Consider the following 27,349-nt stretch of genomic DNA (forward strand, 5'->3'; position numbering starts at 1 on the left):
AACATAATAAAAACGCATGCACATCCCTGAATCAAGAGCACAAACAATTTTAATCAACATTGTAGAACCATCGTTAATCTATTGGGTTTAATGTGACTCTTGTGGGTGCCAGCGATTGACAAACCTTAAACGTTGTTGCAGTTCAGCATTTGTGTGCTTTACTTTCTGCTTTCGACGATCCAGAGAAAACTTTACTATTCAGTATTTGTTGCTGCTTTTGTTGTTGTTGTAGCAGTGCTTCACCACATCCAATAGGTGCAACCATTCATAAATATTCATCAATATCCTCTAACGGCAGTCGAAGGAAACTTGAAGTTTCAACAGGGGTAGACCAGACAGAAAGGAGTGTTAAGTCGTTGGTTACGCATTTCAATTGAAAATATGATTTATGTCATGTGGGATCACGTTGCAAGCGGGACAAGCGGTTATGTGTGTCGGAGTTGATACTGGACAAGTAAATGTTTAACCTGTAAGAACAAAGTTGGGCCAGAGTGAATCGTGTCTCCCTTGGTAGTCTGCTTTCCACTTCTGCAAGAATTTGATAATATATCATGCTAACGTGGTTCACCGAGCGCAACTCAGCGAAGATATTTACCGACTCCGAGCAGATTAGGCTTTTGGCCTCCTTATGTTTATGTGGTTCAAACGGCTGAGTTGGTTGGAGTCAAAAGTCATCATAGAGCTTACGGATATGTTTCCTTACCTCTCTGGGAGGCGTGAGTAGATCAAGCAATTTATTGCTGGGATGTCACGGTTTCGGACAATTTAACAAAGAATGTCCGTTCAGCATTTCATATTCTTGCTTTATAGTGGGCTCTTTTGCCACACTGTGTAAGTAAGACTGGGCCGAAGAAAAAAGTTGCAAAAGTAAATTTAAAGCTTATGGCGAGGGGCTCGGAAGGTAAATAAAAAATTGTTTGATCCTTGCAAATAAGCCGAAAGTTTTTTTTTTTTTTGTTGTAACTTGATTGTTAGACATTCGACTTTTAAGACTGATATATTAAGGTTTTTCATATCTCATTTTAAAATTGTATATGGGTGTTTCCACGGTCGCGAATAGTACGTTCGTACGCTTTTATGGGCCAAAAAAATAAAGTAAACACAGGTTTTTGTTTTTTTTTTTTTTTGCTACTTCGATAGCATTTTGGTAGGTCAATTTTAGGTGCAAGAGGCAGGTTTGTTCGATTTTTAGTTTTGACTGTGGGGGCAATAAACATGTGGTCGTGAATGTACGCAAAATGGAAGTGACTTTTTTGTGCAATTGGAAAAATTCAAAATTCAGCGAAATGGAATGGATTTTTTCAAAACGGTTGATACCATATTGAAGTGGCATAAAGTGACTTTCTTTACGTTTATTTCGCGTTAAAATATCTTCAGTACATTTTTATATATACGCTTAAATACCGGTCGCGAACGTACGATTTTTCCATACATTTTTTTTTTTTTTACTATTTTCTGCATATTGAATTATGGAGTAAAATGCGGCATCAGTATTATTTATTATTATTAATATACATACATACATATATATCTATATAATGAAATATTATTAAATATCTTTATATTGTGAATATGCCGTACGAGCTATATGTAACTTCAAGTTTTCGTCACAGGAAATTGAATGTATCAATCTGATACCTGGAATGCTTGGTATATTCGTCCATTTTCGACTTAAAGTTGGGGATATCTCGGCGATTGAATCAGCTCGAATATATTTAAGTTCAAATCCAGTGATGTGCTCTTTTGCACAATTATAGAAAGATAATGCATCATTTAAAATAAGATTTTTTGTTCTTGTTAGTTGCCAGACTTTTCTTTTCAAAACTGCTCCAACACCATAGACTGCACCCTTGCCATGAGATGTCGCAAAATAGTTCCACTCAAACTTTTTACAGTTGAATTGAGTCAGCAAATCTGGAAGACTCCGAACTATATACTTATTTTTAAATTGGCAGCTACTTCCATCCGAGAAAAAGGAAATGTCTTGGAATTCGCCATGTTGCCTTTTTATTTCTTTATTAAATTTCAATACGCGAGATGACTCACAACAACTGCTAACACGATGGATAGAAAAATAAAGGACAAAGTACATAATTTCAAAGTGAACAGGCCAAAAATATATCAAAATGCAAAACGAGCGCGAAAGTACGCAACTTTGAAAATTAAAAAAAAGTTTGGTAAACCCTTCACGAGAAGTAGTTTTGGTTTTCAATTAAGTGCACTCAACTGGCTTGAGCAATGTAGTTCTAGACATTTCCTTACACTCCTTGAGAAGTGGTAACAAAAAATGTATTTTTTTGGTCGCGAACGTACGATCCAGGCAGAGGTAAAAGTTTCAATAAAAATTTACCGTTAATACATCACTCTTCTTTCATTTTGATAGTCTTAATTGATATTCATGGGGGTATTTCGTTGCAAAAAGGGATCGCTAGTATAAGTTGTACATGTGAAAAAATTGAAAAGAAACAGGCCATTTCCCTGGCTGGAAATGAAAAAAAAAAAATTTTTTCAGGTTTTATGCCAAATTGTTCATAAAAATATTCAAATTAACTTCCAAACCTTTATTTTTATAAAAATTTGGGTAATTTTGTATAACAGGGTTAAAAAAGAATTTATTTTTATTAACATTTAAAATTTTTGATCTGGTTGACCATTCTACGGAAATGCTCATATGCCATAGCAGTCGTTTTCTCACAGTTTCTTCTGCTAAACTACTTATAGCCCCTTAGAGAGTAAATGAAAGCGACTGCAGAGCCGTAAAGACAAAACCAGTATCATATCAGTTTTAAAAGTCGGATGTCAAATAACGAAAGTTACAACCAAAAAACAATTACGGCTGTATTTGGAAGGATCAACATTTTTTTTATAATTTTTCCGAGAACCTCTCAACATGAACATCAAATTTAAGGGCGGACTCTTGTTACTTGTTTGTGTTATATGGGGACCAAGTCAGGAGACATAAGAGGCAAGATAAAAATCTTGCTATCGATAACAACGTTTATCGAGGGGTTACAGATTTTTTATCGGGTTATTATCGTTGTTGTTTTATTATCGAAAGGCAATCAATTATTTTTGTAAAAGTTATCGATATGCTACCGAAAAATTGATCGATGTGTTTTCGAAAATTTATCGATGTGGTATTAGTGTCTTATCGATTTGTAATATTAAAGTAATCGATTTGGTATCGAAAATCATCGATTTTTATTCGAAAAGTGATTGATTTGTTGTCTAAAGTCTAAGTTACTATTGAAAATGTATCCATTATTTATCAAAAAGTTATCGGCTTATTATGGAAATGCTATGCTTGTGTCAATCGTATTACCGATTTTTTTCGTAGAGATATCGATAGTTGCCGCAGCTGTGAGAGCTTTGAAAGCCAGTTTTTGGTTCAAGTTTTCTTTCTAGCTATTTTTATATCAGTTTTGTTACAGATTTTATTTTAAAATTGATATTAAGGATATTTTTCAGTTGTTAGTTTATTAAGCAGTTATTTTATAAGAGTACTAGCATATGCCTGTGGGTTTCACCCCATATTTCTATAAAAACATGCAAAATAAGGCCCACTTGCAGAACGGCAATTAATTTTTTTAGCTTAGAATTCATTCAAAATTCAAGGTTCAATTCAAGCTCAAGGACAGAACAATAATTTGCATAATTATTATTTTTTTTTTTTTCATAATTTGAAAATTTTTTTTTGGTTTTTGGAATAGAAGGTAGAAAATCTTTTAGACAACCTGCCGTAGCTGCGCAAATAGATCAATATCGATGGTTGCTTCATCATCAGTACGCTGTAGCCACGCTGCGCTGACCATTTAGCTAAACAGCGGTGATTTGTTTGACTGATAAATCGCTACTTCTATTCCTTTTTACCAACTATGTATATTAGGCTGGGTCGATTTGTAGGGAGGCAAAAAAATTGCCCATTGCTCTGTGAAAATCAAATTCTAGGGATCAAAATAAGAAACTTTACCGAAGGAACCATACCTCTAAACCGAATTCTGGTGTCCCCCAATTTGGGTCGAACTTTTGGGTAGGGGCAAATTTCGAAATATCCCACTTTGACCCATTTAGAGTGCTCCAATCAAGTCCAAATGTATGACCGACCCCCACTAACTTTGGAAGCCCGACCCACCAATGCCAGTGGCACACCCCTTGGAACCCCCCTGGGGGTTCACCATACAAACATTTCAAAAAATCGCCGATTTTGCACTTTACATGAAAAAATCAACGAAATGCCTATGTTTTTTCTTTTTGGAGTTTATTTTTCTCTTTAGAAATTTATTTAGTCAGAACATATGTAAATGAAAAAATGAATTTAACTTAGTGATAGAAAAGAAATTAAAAAAAATTATTAGAAATTAGCGTTTTTACAACCCTTTTAAAACCAAGGCATCACTGTGATGCATTTGCATGTCGTAAACATAGTTGTGTGGGTTTTTTATTCAACCGTTTTAAAAAATGAAGGTATCACTGTGACACAATTGCAGATCGTAAAATTGCTTTTGTTGTTTTTTTTAAGCCACCACAAGACACAGCAGGTAGAATTGAAATTACCATTTCATTCTTATTACCTCGTCTCGTAGACCATATATAACGCAACGGTTTTTGTGAATTCATTAAGTCGTTGTGAAGAACTCAAAGTGTGAAGTGCTAATTTCAAGTATCAAGAGCAAATCAAGAGAAGAAACAACACCCAACAATTTACAGAGTATGTAAAATCTCTGGAAACAAATTTTTACATTGGAACATGTCAATGCGATTTGAAGGCAGCTCCATATGCATGCGGCTGGATTCCCGAACACCTCAAAGAGTTCATGCACGATCAACATAATCAGAGAAGACTAACAATGGATGCATTTATGATGGAAACTGAAGAGCAAGGAGCAACGTCTATGTCATCAATGCCAAAATACCAAGATCCCGATGATTCAACATACGCACCGCCACCGGTTCAAGAAGATATGGATAGAAGCACAAGTTCACAAAACACAGAGAGATACGATTGTTTTAACTTTGCCTTGGTATGTGACAGATTTGGTGTGCCTGACAGAGTAGCATCAGCATTGAAAAATGGAAATGCAGACAAGAAGTGATTCGCAAACGGTTAGATGATACCAATTTGTTAGCGTTTTCATTCGATGGCAGAAAAAATGATACTTTAACGATAGATAAAATTGATGAGAAGTATCATACTAGGATGGTAAAAGGATGGTGAGAGAACCCAATTCTAAATTGATTGGTTACGTAAGACTGGAACATGAAACCGCTGAATACAAAACAACCAAATTAAATTGTTTTTTCAACGATAAAAATATATCACTGGATGCATTAATTGGAATATGCACTGACGGTGAGCCAACAAACACTGGCCCACACGGTGGAATTATACGACGATTCGAATTGCTGTTAAAAAGACCATTGCATTGTTTCGTTTGCCTTCTACACTTCAACGAACTTCCGTTTCGGCATTTGTTTGAAGCTTTGGATAAATCAACCAGCACTGGACCAAGATCGCCAACCGGAAAACTGAGCCGTCAAATCGAAGCTTGTGAAGCTCTTCCGGTAAGTTATTGCTATCACTCATTTAATATAATTGTCAACCATTTTTAATTTTATTATTATTATATATTTTCAGGTGGTGGACGGCTTCCAGAAAATTGAGTTGCAAAATATGCCCCCTGCTCCAGAAAAAATTGAATTTTCCACCGATTCAAAGTACTTATACGACATGGCCCATGCAATTTCTAGCGGCGCGGTTCCGGTGGATCTGGCTAACATCAAACCAGGGAAAATTGTACATTCTCGGTGGCTCACCAAGGCCGCTAGATTATTGCGATTATATGTGACAACGGAAAATCCAGATGCAAATTTAAGAATTCTGGTTGAATTTATAATTAAATGTTATGTGCCAATGTACTTCAATATCAAGTATTACAGCTCTGTCGTGTACGGCAGTGCATTATTTTTCAAGTTCATTGGTTGGTCATCATTTCTAGAACCTCGTTTACGCAAAATTGTCAATCAAGTAATTAAAGATAATTCATATTATGCACATTCGGAAAATATCTTGTTATCAATCTTGTTTGATGATAGCAAAGAAAATCGCGACTGTGCCATGAAGAAAATTCTACGCTATCGAACCGATGTTGACGAGCCAATGGAACTTAGAGTTTATAAAAAACCAGATATAAACTTTAATTGCACAAGTTATACGGAAATGATCAATTTGAATGATATAAATATCGTATTTGAACCACCATTCACGCGAAGCATTCCGTACGATACATTGAAAGAATATTTAAATCAAGATGATCCACCGTTTAATGATCCAAAAATTCCATCACACATACAAGGAACGGAACGACATGTTCAATTGCTAGCTAGCGTTTCCAAACGGGTTATACCGGAAAATGTAGAGGCTGTTATGGCGACGGCATTAGAGAGCCGTGCGAAATTGGCCAGACTTGAAAGTAAAAAAGACTTCAAACAATAATTTTTTTTAGTTTCTTTTCTATAACTCACTTAAATTAATTTTTTATTTACATGTGTTCTAACTAAATAAATTTCTTAAGAGAAAAAATAGATATTATTATAAATAAATAATAAATATTATTATAAATAAATAAATAAAAATACAGAAAAAACATAACCATTTAGCTGATTTTTTCATGTAAAGTGCAAAACCGGCGATTTTTTGAAATGTTTGTATGGTGAACCCCCAGGGGGTTCCAGGGGGTGTGCCACTGGCATCGGTGGGTCGGGCCTCCAAAGTTAGTGGGGGTCGGTCATACATTTGGACTCGATTGGAGCACTCTAAATGGGTCAAAGTGGGATTTTGCAAAATTTACCCCTACCCAAAAGTTCTACCCAAATTGGGGAACACCAGAGGTATGGTTCCTTCGGCAAAGTTTCTTGTTTTGATCGAATACGATTTTCACAGAGCAATGAGCGATTTTTAAATCGACCCGCCCTAATGTATATCTAATCAGAGTTGCGCCATCTGTCGCAAATCACTGCTATTGTTGGATTTTTGTTTATTGTAAATTACTTAATTGAAATTCCCATGTGCTCTTGGTTTATTAACAATTGTTCGCAGGTTGTCTGAAAAATGGTCTACCTACTATTCCAAAAACAAAAAAAAAAACAATTTTTCAAATTATGAAAAATTAAAAAACAAATAAAAAACAATTATCATAAAAATTATTGTTCTGGTCTTGAACTCGAATCGAACCTTGAATCCTTTATCAATAGGTCGATAAAAACAAAATCAATTGTTAATTCAAAATATTTGTCAAAAATGTATGAGTATGACTCTTCATGTCAGGTTAACTCTGAGCTAGAAAGTTAACTTGGCACTCTGCAAGTCGGCCTAAGTAAAAGAAATTTTAAACTTCTTTTAAGGTTGTGTGTTTGTGAATTTAGGTCTTGCTGAAAACCATAGGATATACGATATATATTTTCTTTTAATATGATTTGGAGTATAAATAAAGACACTTTTCGATGATATCGAGGTTTTGTTAAAATAACCTAAGTTTTTATGGTAGCCACAGTTCTAAAAAATTTCTTCCAAAGTGCCGTGCTTCCTTTTCCACAATTCCACATTTTACTGGCGGTGTTAGGACTTAACATCATATAGCTGTTTACCGATTTTCATTATTCTACCTTTACTACGACCAGAGATATGCAGTATTAGATATTCCATATGGGAGGTGCAATACCCATTTCTCCCTACCCCCGCAATTTCTTTGTGGTGTTAGGGATTATACTGATATAACTTCTTACTGAATTTCAATGTTCTAGCATGAATACTTACAGAGTTATGCTGTATCAAAGATTCCACGCCCCTTTTATATATCGAAGATATTTTTAGTGTATGACCATGATTGGAAGGTTTCTAGTAGGTGCTCCAAATTTGGTTGGGATCGGTCGATCCGTCTAGGACGCAACCCGAATATACCTACATACACACATGCATAATTTGAACTTTATATATATACATAGATGATATACATAAAAACCAGAAATCTAGAGTAGCACACAGCCTGTGCATCTAATTTCATGCACCTTGTTTCATGCATCAAATATTGGCATTGAATTTTAACAAAGGCTAAGCTAAACATTTCGTACTGTTTATACCGAATTTTTACCAAGGTTGATAAAGCTTTTGAGCTGGTTTGGATCTTATTTTGAAAAAGAAGCATAAAATAATCATACCCGTTCAATTTTTAAAATATTCATAATATTTGAGTGCAGCTGCATCAATCTTACCAATATGTTTACGAAACATACATTTGTATGTGTGGACATTTATATATACATCTCTATTTGTTACTACACGTGACTAATTTTTAATCAGAGACCAGAAAATGTTATTACCTTTAGATTAACATAAAGTTCATGGTTAAATTATTTAAAAATTAAGTTTTTATTAAACTGAACTAAGGAACCGGTATTATTAGATCTAGCAGACTTCATAATGCTAGAGATCAATCTATTGTATTACAGTCTATTGTTTCAAATTGTTAGCCTACAATAAGGCGATATATTGATTCTGATAAAGCAGTGAGCATTTTTTAGAACGAATATTTAATATGTAAATTGAAATGTATGCTAAATAAATAAAATAAAAATATGTATTTACAACTCAATCAAATTTTTTTACGACCTGTAGCCTATGGCCATTGATGCAATAAAAATGAAAAAGAATCAACATAACGTTATGTATTTTTATACTCAGTTGAGCAGAGCTCACAGAGTATAATAACTTTGATTGGATAACGGTTGGTTGTACAGGTATAAAGGAATCGAGATAGATATAGACTTCCATATATCAAAATCATCAGTATCGAAAAAAAATTTGATTGAGCCATGTCGGCCGTCCGTCCGTCCGTCCGCCCGTTAACACGATAACTTGAGTAAATTTCGACGTATCTTGATGAAATTTGGTATGTAAGTTCCTGGGCACTCATCTCAGATCGCTATTTAAAATGAACGAAATCGGACTATAACCACGCCCACTTTTTCGATATCGAAAATTTCGAAAAACACAAAAAGTACAATAATTCATTACCAAAGACGGATAAAGCGATGAAGCATGGTACGCGAGTTGAACTTATGACGCAGAATAGAAAGTTAGTAAAATTTTGGACAATGGGTGTGGCACCGCCCACTTTTAAAAGAAGGTAATTTAAAAGTTTTACAAGCTGTAATTTGGCAGTCGTTGAAGATATCATGATGAAATTTGGCAGGAACATTACTCCTATTGCTATATGTATGCTTAATAAAAACTAGTAAAATCAGAGAACGAACACGCCCACTTTAAAAAAAAATATTTTTTTTATTCAAATTTTAACAAAAAATTTAATATCTTTACAGTACGTAAGTAAATTATGTCAACATTCAACTCCAGTAATGATATGGTGCATCAAAATGAAAAATAAAAGAAAATTTCAAAATGGGCGTGGCTCAGCACTTTTCATCTAATTTGTCTAGGATACTTTTAACCAATTTTACCAATCCTTGTGAAATTTGTTAGGGGCTTAGATTCTAGGACGATAATTGTTTTCTGTGAAAAAGGGCGGAATCGGTTGAAGCCACGCCCAGTTTTTATACACAGTCGACCGTCTGTCCTTCCGCTCGGCCCTTAACACGATAACTTGAGCAAAAATCGATATATCTTTACTAACCTCAGTTCACGTACTTATCTGAACTCACTTTGTATTGGTGTAAAAAATGGCCGAAATCCGACTATGACTACGCCCACTTTTTCGATATCGATAATTACGAAAAATGAAAAAAATGCCATAATTCTATACTAAATACGAAAAAAGGGATGAAACATGGTAATTGGATTGGTTTATTGACGCAAAATATAACTTTAGAAAAAAACTTTGTAAAATGTGTGTGACATCTACCCTATTAAGTAGAAGAAAATGAAAAAGTTCTGCAGAGCGAAATCAAAAGCTCTTGGAATCATGGCAAGAATATTGTTCGTGGTATTACATAAATAAATAAATTAGCGGTACCCAAAAGATGATGTTCTGGGTCACCCTGGTCCACACTTTGGTCGATATTTCGAAATCGCCTTCACATATACAACTACCACCACTCCCTTTTAAAATTCTTATTAATACCTTTAATTTGACACCCATATTGTACAAACACATTATAGAGTCACCCCGGTCCACCTTTATGGCGTTATCTCGAAAAATCCGTCCACCTATAGAACTAAGACCCACTCTCTTTTAAAATACTCATTAATACCTTTCATTTGATACCCTTATCGTACAAACGCATTCTAGAGTCACTCCTGGTCCACCTTTATGGCGATATCCCGAAATGGCGTCCACCTATAGAACTAAGGCCCACTCTCTTTTAAAATACTCATTAACACTTTTCATTTGATACCCTTATCGTACAAACGCCTTCTAGAGTCACTCCTGGTCCACTTTTATGGCGATATCTCGAAAAGGCACCCACCTATAGAACTATGGCCCACTCCCTCTTAAAATACTATTTAATACCTTCCATTTGATACGCATGTCATACAAACACATTCCAGGGTTACACCAGGTTCATTTTCCTACATGGTGATTTACCCTTATTTTGTCTCCATAGCTCTCAGCTGAGTATGTTATGTTCGGTTACACCCGAACTTAGCCTTCCTTACTTGTTATCTTTCAGTTATAAAGTTTGTTGACCCGGGTGTGAATCAGACAGCGTATGGTTAATTATTTTTATTATGAATGAGTTAAACAGATAATTTGAAATGAATTAAGTTCAAATAGTGCATTTTCTAGTTTCTTTGGAAGTATTTATTTTTGTTTGTGTTTGTCTCAAATAAAATGACTTCAAAAAATTTAGAAATAAAATGCTTATCAATTCACTAAATTGATTACAGACTTTTTTGTTAAGTGAATGAAATATTTGTATGAATATACAATAGAGCGTTTCAATAAAAACAAGAAAGGAAGGCTAAGTTCGGGTGTAACCGGACATAACATAGTCAGCTGAGAGCTATGGAGACAAAATAAGGGAAACTCACCATGTAGGAAAATGAACCTAGTGTAACCCTGGAATGTGTTTGTATGACATGCGTATCAAACGAAAGGTATTAAATAGTATTTTAAGAGGGAGTGGGCCATAGTTCTATAGGTGGACGCCATTTAGGGATATCGCCATAAAGGTGGACCAGGGCTGACTCTAAAATTTGTTTGTACGATATGGGTATCAAATGAAAGGTGTTAATGATTATTTTAAAAGGAAGTTGGCCTTAGTTCTAAAGGTGGACGCCTTTTCGAGATATCGCCATAATGTTGGACCAGGGGTGACTCTAGAATTTGTTTGTACGATATGGGTATGAAATGAATGGTGTTAATGAGTATTTTAAATGGGAGTGGTGGTAGTTGTATATGTAAAGGCGTTTTCGAGATATCGACCAAAATGTGGACTAGGGTGACCCAGAACTTCATCTGCCGCGTACCGCTAATTTATTTATATATGTTATACCACGGACAGTATCCCTGCCAAGATTCCAAGGGCTTTTGATTTCCCCTGCAAAACTTTTTCATTTTCTTCTACTTAATATGGTAGGTGTCAAACCCATTTTACAAAGTTTTTTTCTAAAGTTATATTTTGCGTCAATAAACCAATCCAATTACCACGTTTCATCCATTTTTTTCGTATTTGGGATAGAATTATGGCATTTTTTTTCATTTTTCGTTATTATCGATATCGAAAAAGTGGGCGTAGTCATAGTCGGATTTCGGCCATTTTTTACACCAATACAAAGTGAGTTCAGATATATCGATTTTTGCTCAAGTTATCGTGTTAAGGGCCGAGCGGAAGGACAGACGGTCGACTGTGTATAAAAACTGGGCGTGGCTTTAACCGATTCCGCCCTTTTTCACAGAAAACAGTTATCGTCCTAGAATCTAAGCCCCTACCAAATTTCACAAGGATTGGTACATTTTTGTTCGACTTATGGCATTAAAATTATCCTAGACAAATTAAATGAAAAAGGGCAGAGCCACGCCCATTTTGAAATTTTCTTTTATTTTTGTATTTTGTTGCACCATATCATTACTGGAGTTGAATGTTGACATAATTTACTTATATACTGTAAAGATATTAACTTTTTTTTTTTAATTTGACTTCAAACAATTTTTTTTTTAAGTTGGCGTGGTCGTTCTCCGATTTTGCAAATTTTTATTAAGCATATATATACTAATAGGAGTAACGTTCCTGCCAAAATTCATCATGATATCTTCAACGACTGCCAAATTACAGCTTGCAAAACTTTTAAATTACCTTCTTTTAAAAGTGGGCGGTGCCCCGCCCATTGTCCAAAATTTTACTAATTTTCTATTCTGCGTCATAAGTTCAACTCACCTACCAAGTTTCATCGCTTTATCCATCTTTGGTAATGAATTATCGCACTTTTTGGGTTTTTCGAAATTTTCGGTATCGAAAAAGTGGGCGTGGTTATAGTCCGATTTCGTTCATTTTAAATAGCGAAATGAGATGAGTGCCCAGGAACTTACATACCAAATTTCATCAAGATACCTCAAAATGTACTCAAGTTATCGTGTTAACGGGCGGGCGGGCGGGCGGACGGAGCGACAGACGGACATGGCTCAATTAAATTTTTTTTCGTACTGATGATTTTGATATATAGAAGTCTATATCTATCTCGATTCCTTTATACCTGTACAACCAACCGTTATCCAATCAAAGTTAATATACTCTGTGAGCTCTGCTCAACTGAGTATAAAAAGGATGAAAATTTGCACCTCTGGCTCGAATGCTTACTTCGTGGATATTTCAAAAATGTTAAACAATTTTTTTTCAGCACCCTGTAAAACAGCGAAATCAGTTTCTTTCGTTATAGATATCTATTTGATCATTAATTTAGTGAGTGATACATTGTTGCAAAGGTATTCAGTCAGGGCACAGTTCGTTGTTGTTGTTGTTGTTGTTTTTGTAGCTATAAGGACACTCTCCGAAGGCCCTGTCAAAGAAACAGGATTCGCCACGGGCGGGTGAAGTTGACAATTGGGTTGGAGAAGCTATATATTGCGCTGGCAACCCCTTGAAAGGGTTGCGTTACACAACCCATTGAATCAATTTTTTGTTTTAGTTGCCTCCTACAACAGGCATACCTGCTGGGTATATTCTAAGCACCCTTGCCCGCTGGTGGAGGCACAGTTCGCCTGAAGGAGTTATTGGCCTATCTTCTCAGATTAAGTTTTTTGACGTTTTTCTAAAACCGGCACCATTTCCTTACTTATTTAATTGGCCGTCCAACAAAGCGCCCCATGTACTTCTCGCTCTGCCAATTTGTTACACCAAGGGAGTTTAAATCGTATTCCACCTGGTACTTTCAGCGGAGTGTGGGCCTCCCTCTTCCTCTGCTTCCATATGGGGTTCCGATAAAAATACTTTCTTAGTCGGAGCATCATCTTTGGTTCGCAAAGCATGGCCTACCCATCTTGGCCGCTGGGTTTTAATTCGCTGGACTATGTTGATGTCTACGTAAAGCTCGTACAACTCGTCATTTAATCTTCTTCGGTTCTCGCCATCACCAGCACTTAGGGTCCGTAAATCTTTAGAACATCTTTTTCTTGAGCACTCCCAAAGCCGCTTAATCTATCCAAAGTAGCATTTATTGGCAAGAGTGATTTTTCGCTGAGGGAAGTTTTTCTTCCTAAAAAGGCATCTCGCTTCCCTTTTACGGTAGCGTTTCCACAATCCTCTTATTACGCTCGTTTTTAATGTAGCCCTGTAGGCAGCGTCTTTCCTTTCGGTTGCAACGCGCCATTCTTCATCGTGCCAGTTGTTTTTCTGTGGTAACCAATTTCTCACAGAGCATTTTAATTTTGTTCGCATAACGGTACCCCGTAAAGGCAAAAACTAATCGAGAGGAATATAGACTTCTATATATCAAAATGATCTTGGCGAAAAAAGAAATTCATTTATCCATGTCCGTCTGTCCATCCGTCCGTCCGTCTGTCTGCCCGTGAACAATATAACTTGAGTAAATTTTGAGGTATCTTAATGAAATTTGGTATGTAGATTCCTGGGCACTCGTCCCAGATCGCTATTTAAAATGAACGAAATCGGACTATAACCACGCCCAATTTTTCGATATCGAAAATTTCGAAAAACCGAAAAAGTGCGATAATTCATTACCAGAGACGCATAAAGCGATGGAACTTGGCAGATGGGTTGATCTTATGACGCAGAATAGAAAATTAGTAGAATTTTGGACAATGGGCGTGGCACCACCCACTTTTAATAGGAGGTAATTTACAAGTTTTGCAAGCTGTAATTTGGCAGTCGTTGAAGATATCATGATGAAATTTGGCAGGATCGTTACTCCTGTTGCTATATGTGTGCTACTAAAAATTGATAAAAATTATCAAAATCGGATGACGAACACACCCAATTAAAAAATAAAGATTTAAAAGTCAAATTTTAACAAAAAATTTAATATCTTTATAGTATATAAGTAAATTATGTCAATATTAAACTCCAGTAATGATATGTTGCAACAAAATAAAAAAATTAAAGGAAAATTTTAAAATGGGCATGGCTACGCCCTTTTTCATTTAATTTCTCTAGAATAATTTTAATGCCATAAATCGAACAAAAATTCACCAATCCTTGTGAAATTTGGTAAGGGCGTAGCTTCTATGACGATAACTGTTTTCTGTGAAAATGGGTGAAATTGGTTAGAGCCCAGCCCAATTTTTATACACAGTCGACCGCCTATCCTTCCGTTCGGTCGTGTTAACACAATAACTTGAGCAAAAATCGATATATCTTTACTAACCTTAGTTCACGTATTTATCTTAACTCACTTTATCTTGGTATTTAAAAGAGGTGAAATCCGACTATGACCGCGCCCCTTTTTCGATATCGAAAATTTCAAAAAATTAAAACAAATGCCATAATTCTATACCAAATACGAAAAAAGGGATGAAACATTGCGATTGGACTGGTTTTTTGACGCAAAATATGTGACCTGGTCTATGAAATAGTGGCTTATGACCCAAAAAAAAAACAGCTGTTAACAGCTGTTTCTCGCAATTTCTATTTTGAGTCATAAGCCACCTTGTCATAGACCGGGTCACATATAACTTTAGAAAAACCTTTGTAAAATGGGTACCATATTATGTAGAATAAAATGAAAAAGCCCTGCAGGGCGAAATCAAAAGTCCATGGAATCATTGCAGGAATATTGTACGTTGTATTATATACATAAATAAATCAGCGGTACACGAAAGATGGTGTTCTGCGTCACCCTGGTCCACATTTTGTTCGATATCTCGAAAACGCCTTCACATATACAACTAAGGCCCACTCCCTTTTAAAACCGTCATTAACACCTTTCATTTCATACCCATATCGTACAAGCACATTCTAGAGTCACCCCTGGTCCACCTTTATGGCGATATCTCTAAAAGGCGTCCACCTATAGAACTAAGGCCCACTCCCTTTTAAATAATCATTAACACCTTTCATTTGATACCCATATCGTACGAACGCATTCTAGAGTCACCCCTGGTCCACTTTCATGGCGTTATCCTGAAATGGCGTCCACCTATAGAACCATGGTCCACTCCCTTTTAAAATACTCTTTAATACCTTCCATTTGATACGCATGTCATACAAACACATTCCAGGGTTACACTAGGTTCATTTTTCTAACATGGTGATTTTCCCTTATTTTGTCTCAAAAGCTCTCAGCTGAGTATGTAATGTTCGGTTACACCCGGACTTAGCCTTCCTTACTTATTAAACACAATTTTATTTTTCACTCGTATAGCACAAATATGTATCTAAAAATCAAGTCGTAAAACAACTTCAACCTCTATCTTTTTTGAATAAGTCAAACAACTGTTTACAAAAACTGCAGCGAACTTAGCACTGACAAAAACTTAGAAGAATAACAAATTGTATGAAAATTTGTATATAACTTTAATATAATAGTGGTTTTTTTACATTGGTTGTTGGTTAATATTTAAATTAGTATTTAGTTGTATGACCCTTTGGCATCTTTCAACCGAAATCGTCTCCCATGCGCTTTTTGCAGCTTCCCATAGCTGCGTATTCGATGTTGGTTTGCGTTGGGTTACTGCCTCCTTGACATCAACCCACAAATGTTTAGTAAGGTTCATGTCTGGTAACTGTGGTGGTCATTACATAACTGTGAGCTTACTTTCCTCATATCAACCTTTAAGGCATCTTTAACTTTAGTAGCAGCCAAAGGTGGAAACTGCTTTGAGTATCTGACGACTTTTTGCCACTTGGTTGGTACTTTATGGCATTATGTGCCATTTTTGTTGAGCAACACAGAGGGTTCAATGAGGTCATATTAATACCTTAATGGTGCTTGATACCGGAACGTATTGGATCTATATCCGACAAAGGACCATCAACATCGATTACACTCTACAAAACCTGCGGGGAGTGCCTTTATCGCTACCACAACAACACATTATTTTCTCTATCGGCATTGGAAATAGAAGACTACATAAAATAGACATTAATGCGAATAAAATAAAGATAAAAAAATTAATTGTTTTTTAATCAGTGATAAAGGCTTAAGACATTAATGCGAATAAAACGATATTAATTGTTTTTTAATCAGTGATAAAGGCTTTAAGTGTGTTTATATAGACACTGTCCATGCAGGAAAGAGCTAACTTGTAGTTGACGGTTTATGGAATTCCGGACAGTATCCCGAATCTAGTTAACTTAAAAAAGTGAGTTTTTCTCGGTTTTAAAGTCATGCAGAGTTGCTTTGGCAAATACAAAACAAAAAAATTTTGTCTGAAAATAACTTGACATAAAGTTCGGGTCTAACTTTCTTAGATATTATTAAGATTAAGAAAAAAATGTTCGCCACCATAGCTTAGTCATTAAAGCAATTATTGAATAAGAATTTGTCATAGAAATTAACCACTTTACGATAATTAATATTGTTTAATATTACATTAGAATTTCTGGCATAATCATCTTAAATTATTGAAAATCAAGTCATCATTAAGGAACTTTGAGCTTACTACATACTGACATCTGCTATAGTTGTCTTGCACCATTGATCTGATTCACACCTCAGCAGGTGTTAATTATCAGGTTTAATCTGATGCAATTCTGTAAAATAACTATGAATAATTTAATATTCGAAAAAATAGATTTTTAAGCATCATGCATGACTTGTAAAGCTATGCATTTCTTTGGTATGAGTGAATTCGCCACCATGAAAACAACAATAACTTAAATACTTATAATACCATGAATAATGACATAGACATTATACAATTTTTCTGCAGATTCATTGGATTATTCTCGTTATTCTCAATATAAAACTGCAGGAAGAACGGCCTTCCAATGTGTTTAATCGCACATCATGGACTCCCATTGACGGTACACTCTTAAATCACCAACCAGCGACCTGATACTCTTGTGGATATTTTGTGGTCTAGCCAAAATAACGAGGCAAATGATGATTTATACTAAAAAAATCGCGCGCGGAATTGTTTCTCAGAAATAGTTGTTACATCTAGGCAAAAGCGCCCCGCTACTGAGAGGCATTATTTCCTTTTTTGAATCGAAGCGCATCTGTCTCATAGCAGACTACAAGTGATCAACGGAACTCCGAATTCCCTACAGCCCCTATGTATGGCCTAAAAATCTCTATTCGAGCAAAGAGATTCACATAGGAGTTGCACTGGATGCTGCTATGCCCCTTGACTCAGATAATATCTAGCCCAAAATAGCTCGCAGCCATCAAGAACCAAGTCAGGTATACCTTTACTGCCATCGATACCAACTCAGCTAACCCCTGAGCCTTATTTTCAGATTGGCTTACTGTGTAAGCAACGGTTTAGCACTAAATAGCATCTAAGCATCAGCATCCTTAATAGCATCCCGTCCCCATCTCTCTTTCTCCTACAGCTTGGGCTCATCCACGAGCAAAAATTTCCCAATGAGATATTATGAAGGATTCTTCCGCAGTTTGAAGTAAGATGAAACGCCGTTTGGATGGAGTATCGTCTGAAAATCAAAGGTGAAGAATTTTTTCAAAAATTAAACAGTTCAATTATTTCCAACTTGTCTTGTTATCTATGTGTTATCAAAAAGTTACTGATGTTATCAAAAACTTATCGAATTATTATCAAAATGTATCGGTAATACATCGGTATCTATTTGCTATTGAAAATATATCGGTTTGTTATAATTTTCATATCAGCGATTATAGATTTATTGAAAACATCGATTTTTTAACAAAAAGTTCACGATTTACAGTTATCGATTTTTTAGCGAAGTTTTAGATTTCTTATCGGAGTGCTACTAATTTGCTACTGGCTTGATATCGATTTGTTAACGACGACTCTTTGGATTGATATAAAACAGTGACCTATAAAACTTGAATATAACATCGATGACTTTTTTGTAAACGGTCGATAACAAGCCGATTAAAAACTAATGAAAAGATGATGATTCGGCGATTAAAAGCTGAAAACAAACTGATAGCTCGACGATAATAACTCGCTATCGATAATACGCCGATAGTAAAACAATAACTTGCCGATATCGGTTATGACCGATAAGAAGCCGACGAAGTTCTTTTCAAAAAGCCCAGAAGGTTTTATTTCTAGTGAACTTGATTTTATTTAACTTCAACCTCTGAGCGAGTTCTAGTTATTTTAAAAATATTAATTTTCGTTACGTTCACTTGTGTGTTTACGCAGCGATCTTCAGTAGCCAGTAGCCTTTGGCCATTGATGCAATAAAAATGAAGAAGAATCAACCTAACGTTATGTATTATTATCTTTCAGTTATAAAGTTTGTTGACTCGGATGTGAATCAGACAGCTTAAAGTTAATTATTTCCATTATAAATGAGGTAAACAGATAATTTGAAATGAATTATGACCAAATAGTCCATTTTCTAGTTTCATTGGAAGTATTTTTTTGTTTGTTTTGTTTGTCTCAAATAAAATAATATACATACATAAAACTGAAGATCGGACTTCCCATATGTTTAATCGCACATCATGGACTCCCATGTTCGGTACCCTCTTAAACCACCAATCAGCAGAGATAGCTTAGTCTAAAATTTTTAAAAAATCGTCACGGAATTGTTTCTCAAAAATAGTAGTTATTGTGATACAATATAATAATGATAATGAATTTTATAAGCATTGCTAGGTGCCCCTAGTGTTGGCGGCACCCACATCTGGCCAGAAGCGCCCCGCTACTGAGAGAAATTATTTCCTTTTTTGAATCGAAAGGCATCTGTCCATAACAGACTACAGGTGATCAACGGAACTCCAAATTCCCTAAAGCCCCCTATGTATGGCTTAAAAATATCTATTAGAGCAAGGAGATTCACATGGCAGTTTTTTCAAAAATTAAACAGTTTATTTATGAAAATTTCCATCTTTTTTTGTTATCGAAAATTTATCGATTTGTTATCAAAAAGTTACTGATGTTATCGAAAATGTATCGTTTTTTATAAAAATGTATCGGCAATACACCGAAAAACTATCGATAGTTATCAAAGAAGTATCAATTTACTATCGAAAATTTATAGATTTGTTATCAGCATGTTATAGTTTTCATATCAGCGTATTATCCATTTATCGAAAACGTCCATTTATTTTTAAAAATTTCCGATTCTCTATCAAAAAATTATCGATTTGCAGTCAAAAAGTTATGGAAGTTTTAGATTTCTTATCGGAGTACTACCAATTTGTTACTGGCGTGATATCAATTTGTTAACGACGGCTCTTTGGATTGCTAGAAAACAGTGACCTATAAAACTTGAATATAATATCGATGACTTTTTTGTAAACGGTCGATAAAAAGCCGATTAGAAACTAGTGAGAAGTTGAGAGCTGAAAACAAACTGATAGCTCGATGATTCGCTATAATAACTTGCCGGTATCGGTTGTTACCGATAACAAACCGACGAAACTCTTCTAGTGAACTTGCTTTTATTTAACTTGAACCTCTGCGCGAGCTCCATTTATTTTAAAAATATAAATATTCTAGACTTTCACTTGTTTGTTTACGCAATCTTCACGAATGCTTGGTACTCACACCTTTTTTTTATCGTGTTTATTTTCAGTTTTAAATTTTTGGACAATTTGCTGTTTAGTAAACCGTTGAAAATTGTATCTACTCATTCAATATTTAATGATCAGGCGTGCAACAAACTTTCCATTAAATCGGTTCGATCCGCCTTCGAAATTGATTCCGAAAATGGTTTGCCCTGATAAACATCGAATTCGCAACTCTCACAACGACGAAAATCATAATCATACAAACCCAACTTGTAATATTTCGGCATAGGTTTGTGAATGTGTAAGCCACGCCTACATCGTATCACCACACCAGTATTCAAAATAATACGCGGCTTCTTCAATTGCTCGTCAAATTGATAGTTAAATGTAATGTTGCCACCTTCCAATTCTTCACGCAAATCGTGCAATACTTCCGCTTGCAGTGCACTCGTGTTCGAGCTGGCTCGTGTGATTATACGTAAAAACATTAAATTTGGGCAATTCTTTATAAGCACCTCAATAAAATTGATAAGATGCTCGAGTTGTGTGTTTTGCGTTAGATATGGCTCGTAAATGTGCACCAATGAAACTTTCTCATTCAAATAGCAGCCAAATAATTTTTCAAAACTACGACCACGTACACCTTCGGGTATTGTGATATGTTCGATTATTTTGCAACCAAACATTGTCTGCTCGATTTGATCGCGTAAACGTTGCACGTGAATCTCATACGTGTTAAGGTATTTTCTAAAGAGGGGATGAAGATTATAAAGTACGTAGTTTAAATTTCTATAAATGCACTGAAAGCTTAAAAAAAACTTACCGATAACTTTCCAATATTTCTTCGTTTTTGTCTTGAGTTGAGCAACTTTTTAATTTCGCGAGACTTTCTTCATACAGCATGCACGCTTCAAGTACATGACCGTCCAGCTCACATTCGAGCGCACGCATAATGAGCTCTTTAATATCTTCCATTGCAGTTTTGGTCTTTTTTTCAACAGCAAGCCTCCTTTCTTCTTTGTTTAATTTTACTTCTTGCACATCTTTTAACTCTCTTTTGTCTTTTGATGCATGTTCACTGTGTTTCTCTTTCCCATCTTTTGAGCTTTTTGTATGGCCTAAGTGTTCAGTTTTAAATTCGCGTTCACCTTTTTGCTCGCTTTTACATTCGCTATGGCCCCTTGTGTGGAGTTCTCTTTTACTTTCAAATGCATTTCTTAAATTATTGCGATCATGTTTAGTATGGCACTCAGATTTTGAATCACGATCTCTTCTACTTTCACGTTCGCCTTTCTTATCAAGTTCGGTTCGTCTATCATGCTCGTAACGTCTGTCACGCTCGCTGCGTCCATCACGTCTGCTGTATTCAGCGCGTTCTCGCTCACGCTTTTCATCACGTTCACTTCCTCTGTCACGTTCGTTTCTCGATTCACGATCTCGTCTATGATCGCTTTTTGTTTCTTTTGCATCTTTCGAGTACTTTAAATCTCTTAAATCTTGTTCCTTTTTATTCTTCTTGGAATCTTTGTATTCTCGTTTCTCCCTAGCTTCTATGGAGTCTTTTGTAGACTTCGTAGATTTTGGGTCTGTCGAAGAGTAAGTGGATTTTCCGCCTCTGTCGCGTTCCATAACGTTAAAAATTTAGTTTCATTCGCCTAATGCATTCACGTTGTTTTTGTTTCTATCAGCCAATTTTGTCGTTTTTAGAAAGAAATTACCGAACAGATTTGCGCTTTCACATATTTTTAAAAAGTTTTGTTTTAAATAATTTTTTCTTAACTCCACTGTCATTGATTTAAAAAAAATAGAAAATTTGTGTTGAAACATTTTATACCTTTTTTCTGAAATCTGAATTTTTGAAGTACGTTCGTTATTAAGCCCAAAATAGATGTGCAGCAGTTTTTCATGCAAGGCGGATAGTTTTTTGGACATCTAAAATAAATTTTTTGAATTTCAATTTTACATTTAGAAAAAATAAAACAACGGAAATAATGGAAAATCTTTGCTCATTTGGCATTTTCTTTTGTGCGCGTTAATTTAAGAACTGCGATGGCCTGATAACAGTTATAACCGAGACACAATGAAGTTTTTCATATAAATGCGTTCAACGCAATCTTATGCATTCCAGTAACAACACCACAATCAACCAAGATGTTGCATTTGTGAATATAAAGAAGTTTCAGACTTCGCAACTGATGTTTATTTCACCTTGCCTATTCACATACAAAATTTCGCGAGGCAGTTACAAACATTCTCACTATACAAGAAAAATTCTTGCTGACATATTGTTACGAATATTAGCAACATTAAGGGGTACTGCCATCTCTAAGCCGATGCTAAACAGTGACTTGCATGCACATCCATAAATCAATCATTATGTATATACACAAACGAATCAATAAATTATGTCTACACATATGTACGTACACGCAGGGAGAAACAGTGCACAAACACATGCATATATCTTATCTGATATGCTCCCGAAAGTATGCAATTGTAATTGTGGAAGTGTCGCTCACAAATACGCGCGCATATGAGAAGCTATACACGTGCATCTGTAGATATAATTATATGGCAGTAACTAAATAAATTCTGGAAGCGCCTAGAAGATGCAACGAGGAAATCATAAAGTATAAAAGCACCAAAGGTAGAGGCGCTAGAATCAGTTTTGATTAAGCACGCAATCTGTTAGGCAATAGTAGAGTTATTTATTGTAAAGTACTTTAATAAAGGCCATTTTGCATTATTGAATAGTGGTGTTATTTATTCAACAGTTTAGTGATTCGAACCTTGGTAGAAGATTTGAAATAAGAGGAATTGCAGTAAATTCGTTACAATATTTTGTGTTCTACTCATTTGTAAAAAAAGTTGTTAACTGTGAACAATTTTGGAAAAGCCCCAACAAGTGGGAATAATAATTTCACTTGCAAAGCGTGAGAGCACCCTTAACCAAATCGAATATCAAATTCTTCTTCTTGCTGCAACAATAGTTGGAAGATGGGTACTTTTTCATGTCAGATGGCACTAGTGTCGGCCGATCTGCCGTTCTCCATAAAAATACGTGTAATGTGCTCATAATGCATACGATTGTGTTAAACGCATCTATATGAAAAATTGCTTATGTGACGGAGATTTTAGCCACAAGTTGACTTTAATTACAAATGTATGCGGAGAATTGTATACATTGCACGGACTTTACCACTTTATTGGTAGATCTACCAACCTTTTAGCCCATTTTCATTTTCTACCACTTCTACCACCAAAGCCCAAAAATGTACCAACATTTGCCTTTGTAAGGAAATTAAGAAACGATTCAATTTCGAAGACGAAAAATTACACCTTTTGGAATATTTTGATGCAAAAAATAGTCAATCTAGTCAAATGACAACGATAGTTCCCTTACTTAAAGCTTTTCCATTTCACAAGGCTTCCATGGAAATTCTTAACAACGAATGGCGATCATTGATGTTATATGATAAGGAGAAAATAGAAAAGATATTTTCCGACGATATTCTTAAAGGATGGATAAAATTGGGAACTGAAAAGAGTCTTCTTGAAGAAAATTTGTTTGAAAATTTGACTGAATAAATGTGCTCCTTAGGAATGTTACCTCAAAGTTATGCAGCCGCAAAAAGATCGTTCTCTATATGGAATGACATAAAAACCGCCAAGCTTAATGGATTAAAAATTTCAAGCGTTTCCAATGAAATATTAATAAGTAAAAGAGTATTGTGTCGGACGGACTTTATTTCAGCCACCAATTGAATTAATAAGACTTTATAAAAAGTTGTAATTTGTAGAAGGTGATTTTGTTCCTTGTATTTAATAACACTCATATGGCACTAGATTTTTCTTTTGTTTTTTCTGACAATTTTTTTTTTTTTGTCGAAAATTTGGTTTTTATTTTGAAAAATTTTTGCACAAATTCAATACAAGAAATAAATTTTTTTATGAAAGAAAATAGTAGTCATTACTCGCAAATATTTTCATGCGCTAAGTTATTAATGAATAATTTTGAATGAAAATAAAAAAGTTTTAAGTAAACGATAACATGCCAGTGTTGTAGAAAAATACTGATACATTGGAAAATTGTTGTTGCAATGAGACGTATCGGTAAATTTTCCTCAGTATTTCAAGCTCAAAATACAGAAAAAAAGCAAGTATCATATAGGCATAAGATATATATATGGGGTATTCCATCCCATTTCGACCAATTTTGAACCCGACCCCTTTAGAATTGCCTGAAAATTTTTCTTCTTTTTCTAGCTTACGAAAGACGTTTTTCAGAATTTTTTCAAATTTTTTCATCCAACTCAAGAAAAATTATGAATTTTTAAAAAAACACCGTTTTTGTTTTCAAAATGCTATAACTTTTTCACAAATTGACCGTTTGGGATCCTTTTTTTTACTTTGTTTTTAAATGTACTTTTCGTAAAAAATACAAAAAAATGTTTAAAGTTTTTTTTTTAATTTTTCAGTTTTTCGAGATTTTTCGAATTATTATGGTAATCTACTATTAAAATAACCAGGATTAATGACTGCTACAGTAAACATGTAAGTTTTCTAAAAATAATGTAACAAAAAAAAAACAGATTACTTAAAAATAATTTTCTTACATTTTTTTTGTTATATAAATAAAATTGATAAAAAAAAATTTTTATTTTTGAAAATTTTTTTTTCAATTAAATAAAAAAAACTATAAAAAAAATCGGCCCACTCCGGGATTAGTGGGGATGATTGCTGAATTGATTGAAGTTTTTTATGAGAAAAACAAAATGGCCAAATTCGAAAAATCTCGAGAAACTGAAAAATTAAAAAAAAAACTTTAAAAATTTGTTTGTATTTTTTCCGAAAAGTACATTTAAAAACAAATTTTTTTTAAAAAAAAAATATCCCAAACCGTCAATTTTTAAAAAAGTTATAGCATTTTGAAAACAAAAACGGTGTTTTTTAAAAATTCACAACTTTTTTTGAGTTGGATGAAAAAATTTGAAAAAATTCTGAAAAACGTCTTTCGTAAGCTAGAAAAAGAAGAAAAACTTTCAGCCAATTCTAAAGGGGTCGGGTTCAAAATTGGTCGAAATGGGATGGAATACCCCATATACAAATTTACATTATTTCTTCTTTTGTTTTGTTTACATGTTTTTTTAAAGTGTTATTTCCATGAAATGTGCTTTATTTGTTTTACAATAAAATATGAATTGTTTTGTACAAATATAAAGTGTAGCCTAATGTTTTCTTGGAAAAAAAATCGACCAACTTCTGCCACTATTTTAATTTTTCGTCTATCAACATTCTCTTTTTAAAAGTCCGCGCACTGATTGTATATGACACAACTCTGCATATGTATAGTTGAAAAATAGTATAGTTTTAGGCGCAATGGAATACACGTAGGAAATGTAAATGACGGTACTTTACATTATCCAAATCTCGAACAATCATATAATTGCACCCGTAAACCGCTTTGACGGGGCCGATATGACTTTAACGGTCACAACAAAAACTATGCCGTTCGCCTGCTAGCAGTGTTAAGGATAAGCTCTTAGAAGGAAAGCTGTTATTAAAAAATACTGAAAAGGCCAAACCATCGAGGGAAATTCCGATTCAGCAAACAGCAAACAGATTTTCCGTCATCCCAATAGACCAGTATGGTCATCTCCAGACGAGCTGTTATGCGGCTAAGCTGATTGCATTCCTACCCTGGAGCGCCATCAGATTTTTCCATACCACCATTGTGGGAACTTTGACGGGAAATGTATAATTTTCTATTGATCGGGTTTCCAGCCAAATAATAATTAGAAGAACGCCTTTATTATTTTATTGCCGACGTTTCGACCGTTTATTGTGGTCTTCTTCAGGGCCTAGTTACAATTTTAAAGAAATTAAAATAACTCAATTTAGTTTCGCAGTTCTATAGAATTAAAGATACATATGTATATATATATATATATGGACATTCAATTGACAAACTTTTCTTACTTAAAAATCTCTGCGTTCTTCTTCGTCAGGTTTTTCTTTATATATATGTGTTTTGAAATAAAACATAGTCACTTGAATGCTCAATTAAGGAAACGGAAACTATTTTACCATTTAAAATTACTATTTTCAATAGACAACCCACAATTTATACTTCGAACTCTAATTTGTATGTAAGTATATATGTATACATATTTGACATTTGTTGATCACCGGCGAATTCATGCTTGATGGGTTATTGCAGTTTCATTTTAGTATACACGCATAGGTGTCGCTAATATTTCTTGCTTCTATACTTCTTTTGTTTACAAATTGTTTGTCTGCTTTTATGTGTATTTCTTCCAGAAGCATTTTCTTTTGCCAGTTTGTTTCTCCTGCTATTACTTTGGCATTATCAAAATCAAATTTGTGCCCAAAAGTAATGGCATGGTGAGCAAGAGCACTTTTTTCTGTGCGTTTGTTTTCAACATCTTTCCTATATTGTCCCAGTCGTTTGTATAGTTGTTGTGATGTGGTGCCTATATAGCTTTTCTTACGTTGGCAGTCAACGCCATTGTAAACTTTACCAAGTAGCGCAACTAACAGCTGATCGCTCAAAATTTGCACACACACACAAACATCACTAATGGCCATATTACGGAAATCTAAGGGAAATTGAAGTTAAATTTTTAAACAGACATAAAATGTTATAAATTTGGAATATATAGCATCTAGGACACCTTAATTGCAGTAATTGAAAGAAAATGTTTGCTTATACTCAAGTATTTAATTATTTTTTCTAAATTTATATTTAATATTGATGCAATGATTGATCCAATGCAACTGTGGTCTTCCTACTGTTCTTCATTGCAAGCTATTCGTTGCACAATTTGAGTGTATTGTGAAGTACTTTAATAAAGGCCATTTTTCCATTATTCAATATTGGGGTTATTTATTCAACAGTTTTGTGATTCGAACTTAGCAGAGGATTGCAAATAAGAGGATTTGCAGTAAATTCGTTACAATTGGTGTCAGAAGAGGAATTGTTGAATAAATTCCGAAGATTGGGTATACAACTTGGGCATGGCAAAGTTCAGTGAATTGAAGATCCAGCAACTGAAAAAGGAGTTGGAGAACCGTGGATTAAATACAACCGGCAATAAGATCGAACTTCAAGCACGGCTACGAGAGGTAATGGAGTCGCAAGGAATTGATGTGGACGAGTTTGTCTTTTATCCTGATGGGGACGAAACAACAACAAAAATTGAAGAGAAAAACGAAACATCGCAGACGGTTACCAGCACAGACTTGAACATG

At 34.7% G+C, this 27,349-nt stretch overlaps 1 protein-coding gene across 1 annotated transcript; it reads right to left on the bottom strand.

Annotated features, from left to right (window-relative positions):
* Nucleotides 1-19,642: 19,642 nt before the first annotated feature.
* LOC137247023 (histone-lysine N-methyltransferase, H3 lysine-79 specific-like) lies at nucleotides 19,643-26,533 on the bottom strand. Its single transcript, XM_067778088.1, has 4 exons — nucleotides 26,057-26,533; nucleotides 25,777-25,938; nucleotides 20,901-22,009; nucleotides 19,643-20,824 (listed from the first exon to the last, which is right to left on the bottom strand). Exons 3-4 carry the CDS (start codon nucleotides 21,704-21,706, stop codon nucleotides 20,215-20,217), a joined length of 1,416 nt encoding a protein of 471 aa, XP_067634189.1. The 5' UTR covers nucleotides 21,707-22,009; nucleotides 25,777-25,938; nucleotides 26,057-26,533; the 3' UTR covers nucleotides 19,643-20,214.
* Nucleotides 26,534-27,349: the final 816 nt, after the last annotated feature.

Source organism: Eurosta solidaginis, chromosome 3 (assembly GCF_040869045.1).
Source record: "Eurosta solidaginis isolate ZX-2024a chromosome 3, ASM4086904v1, whole genome shotgun sequence".
NCBI lineage: Eukaryota > Metazoa > Arthropoda > Insecta > Diptera > Tephritidae > Eurosta > Eurosta solidaginis.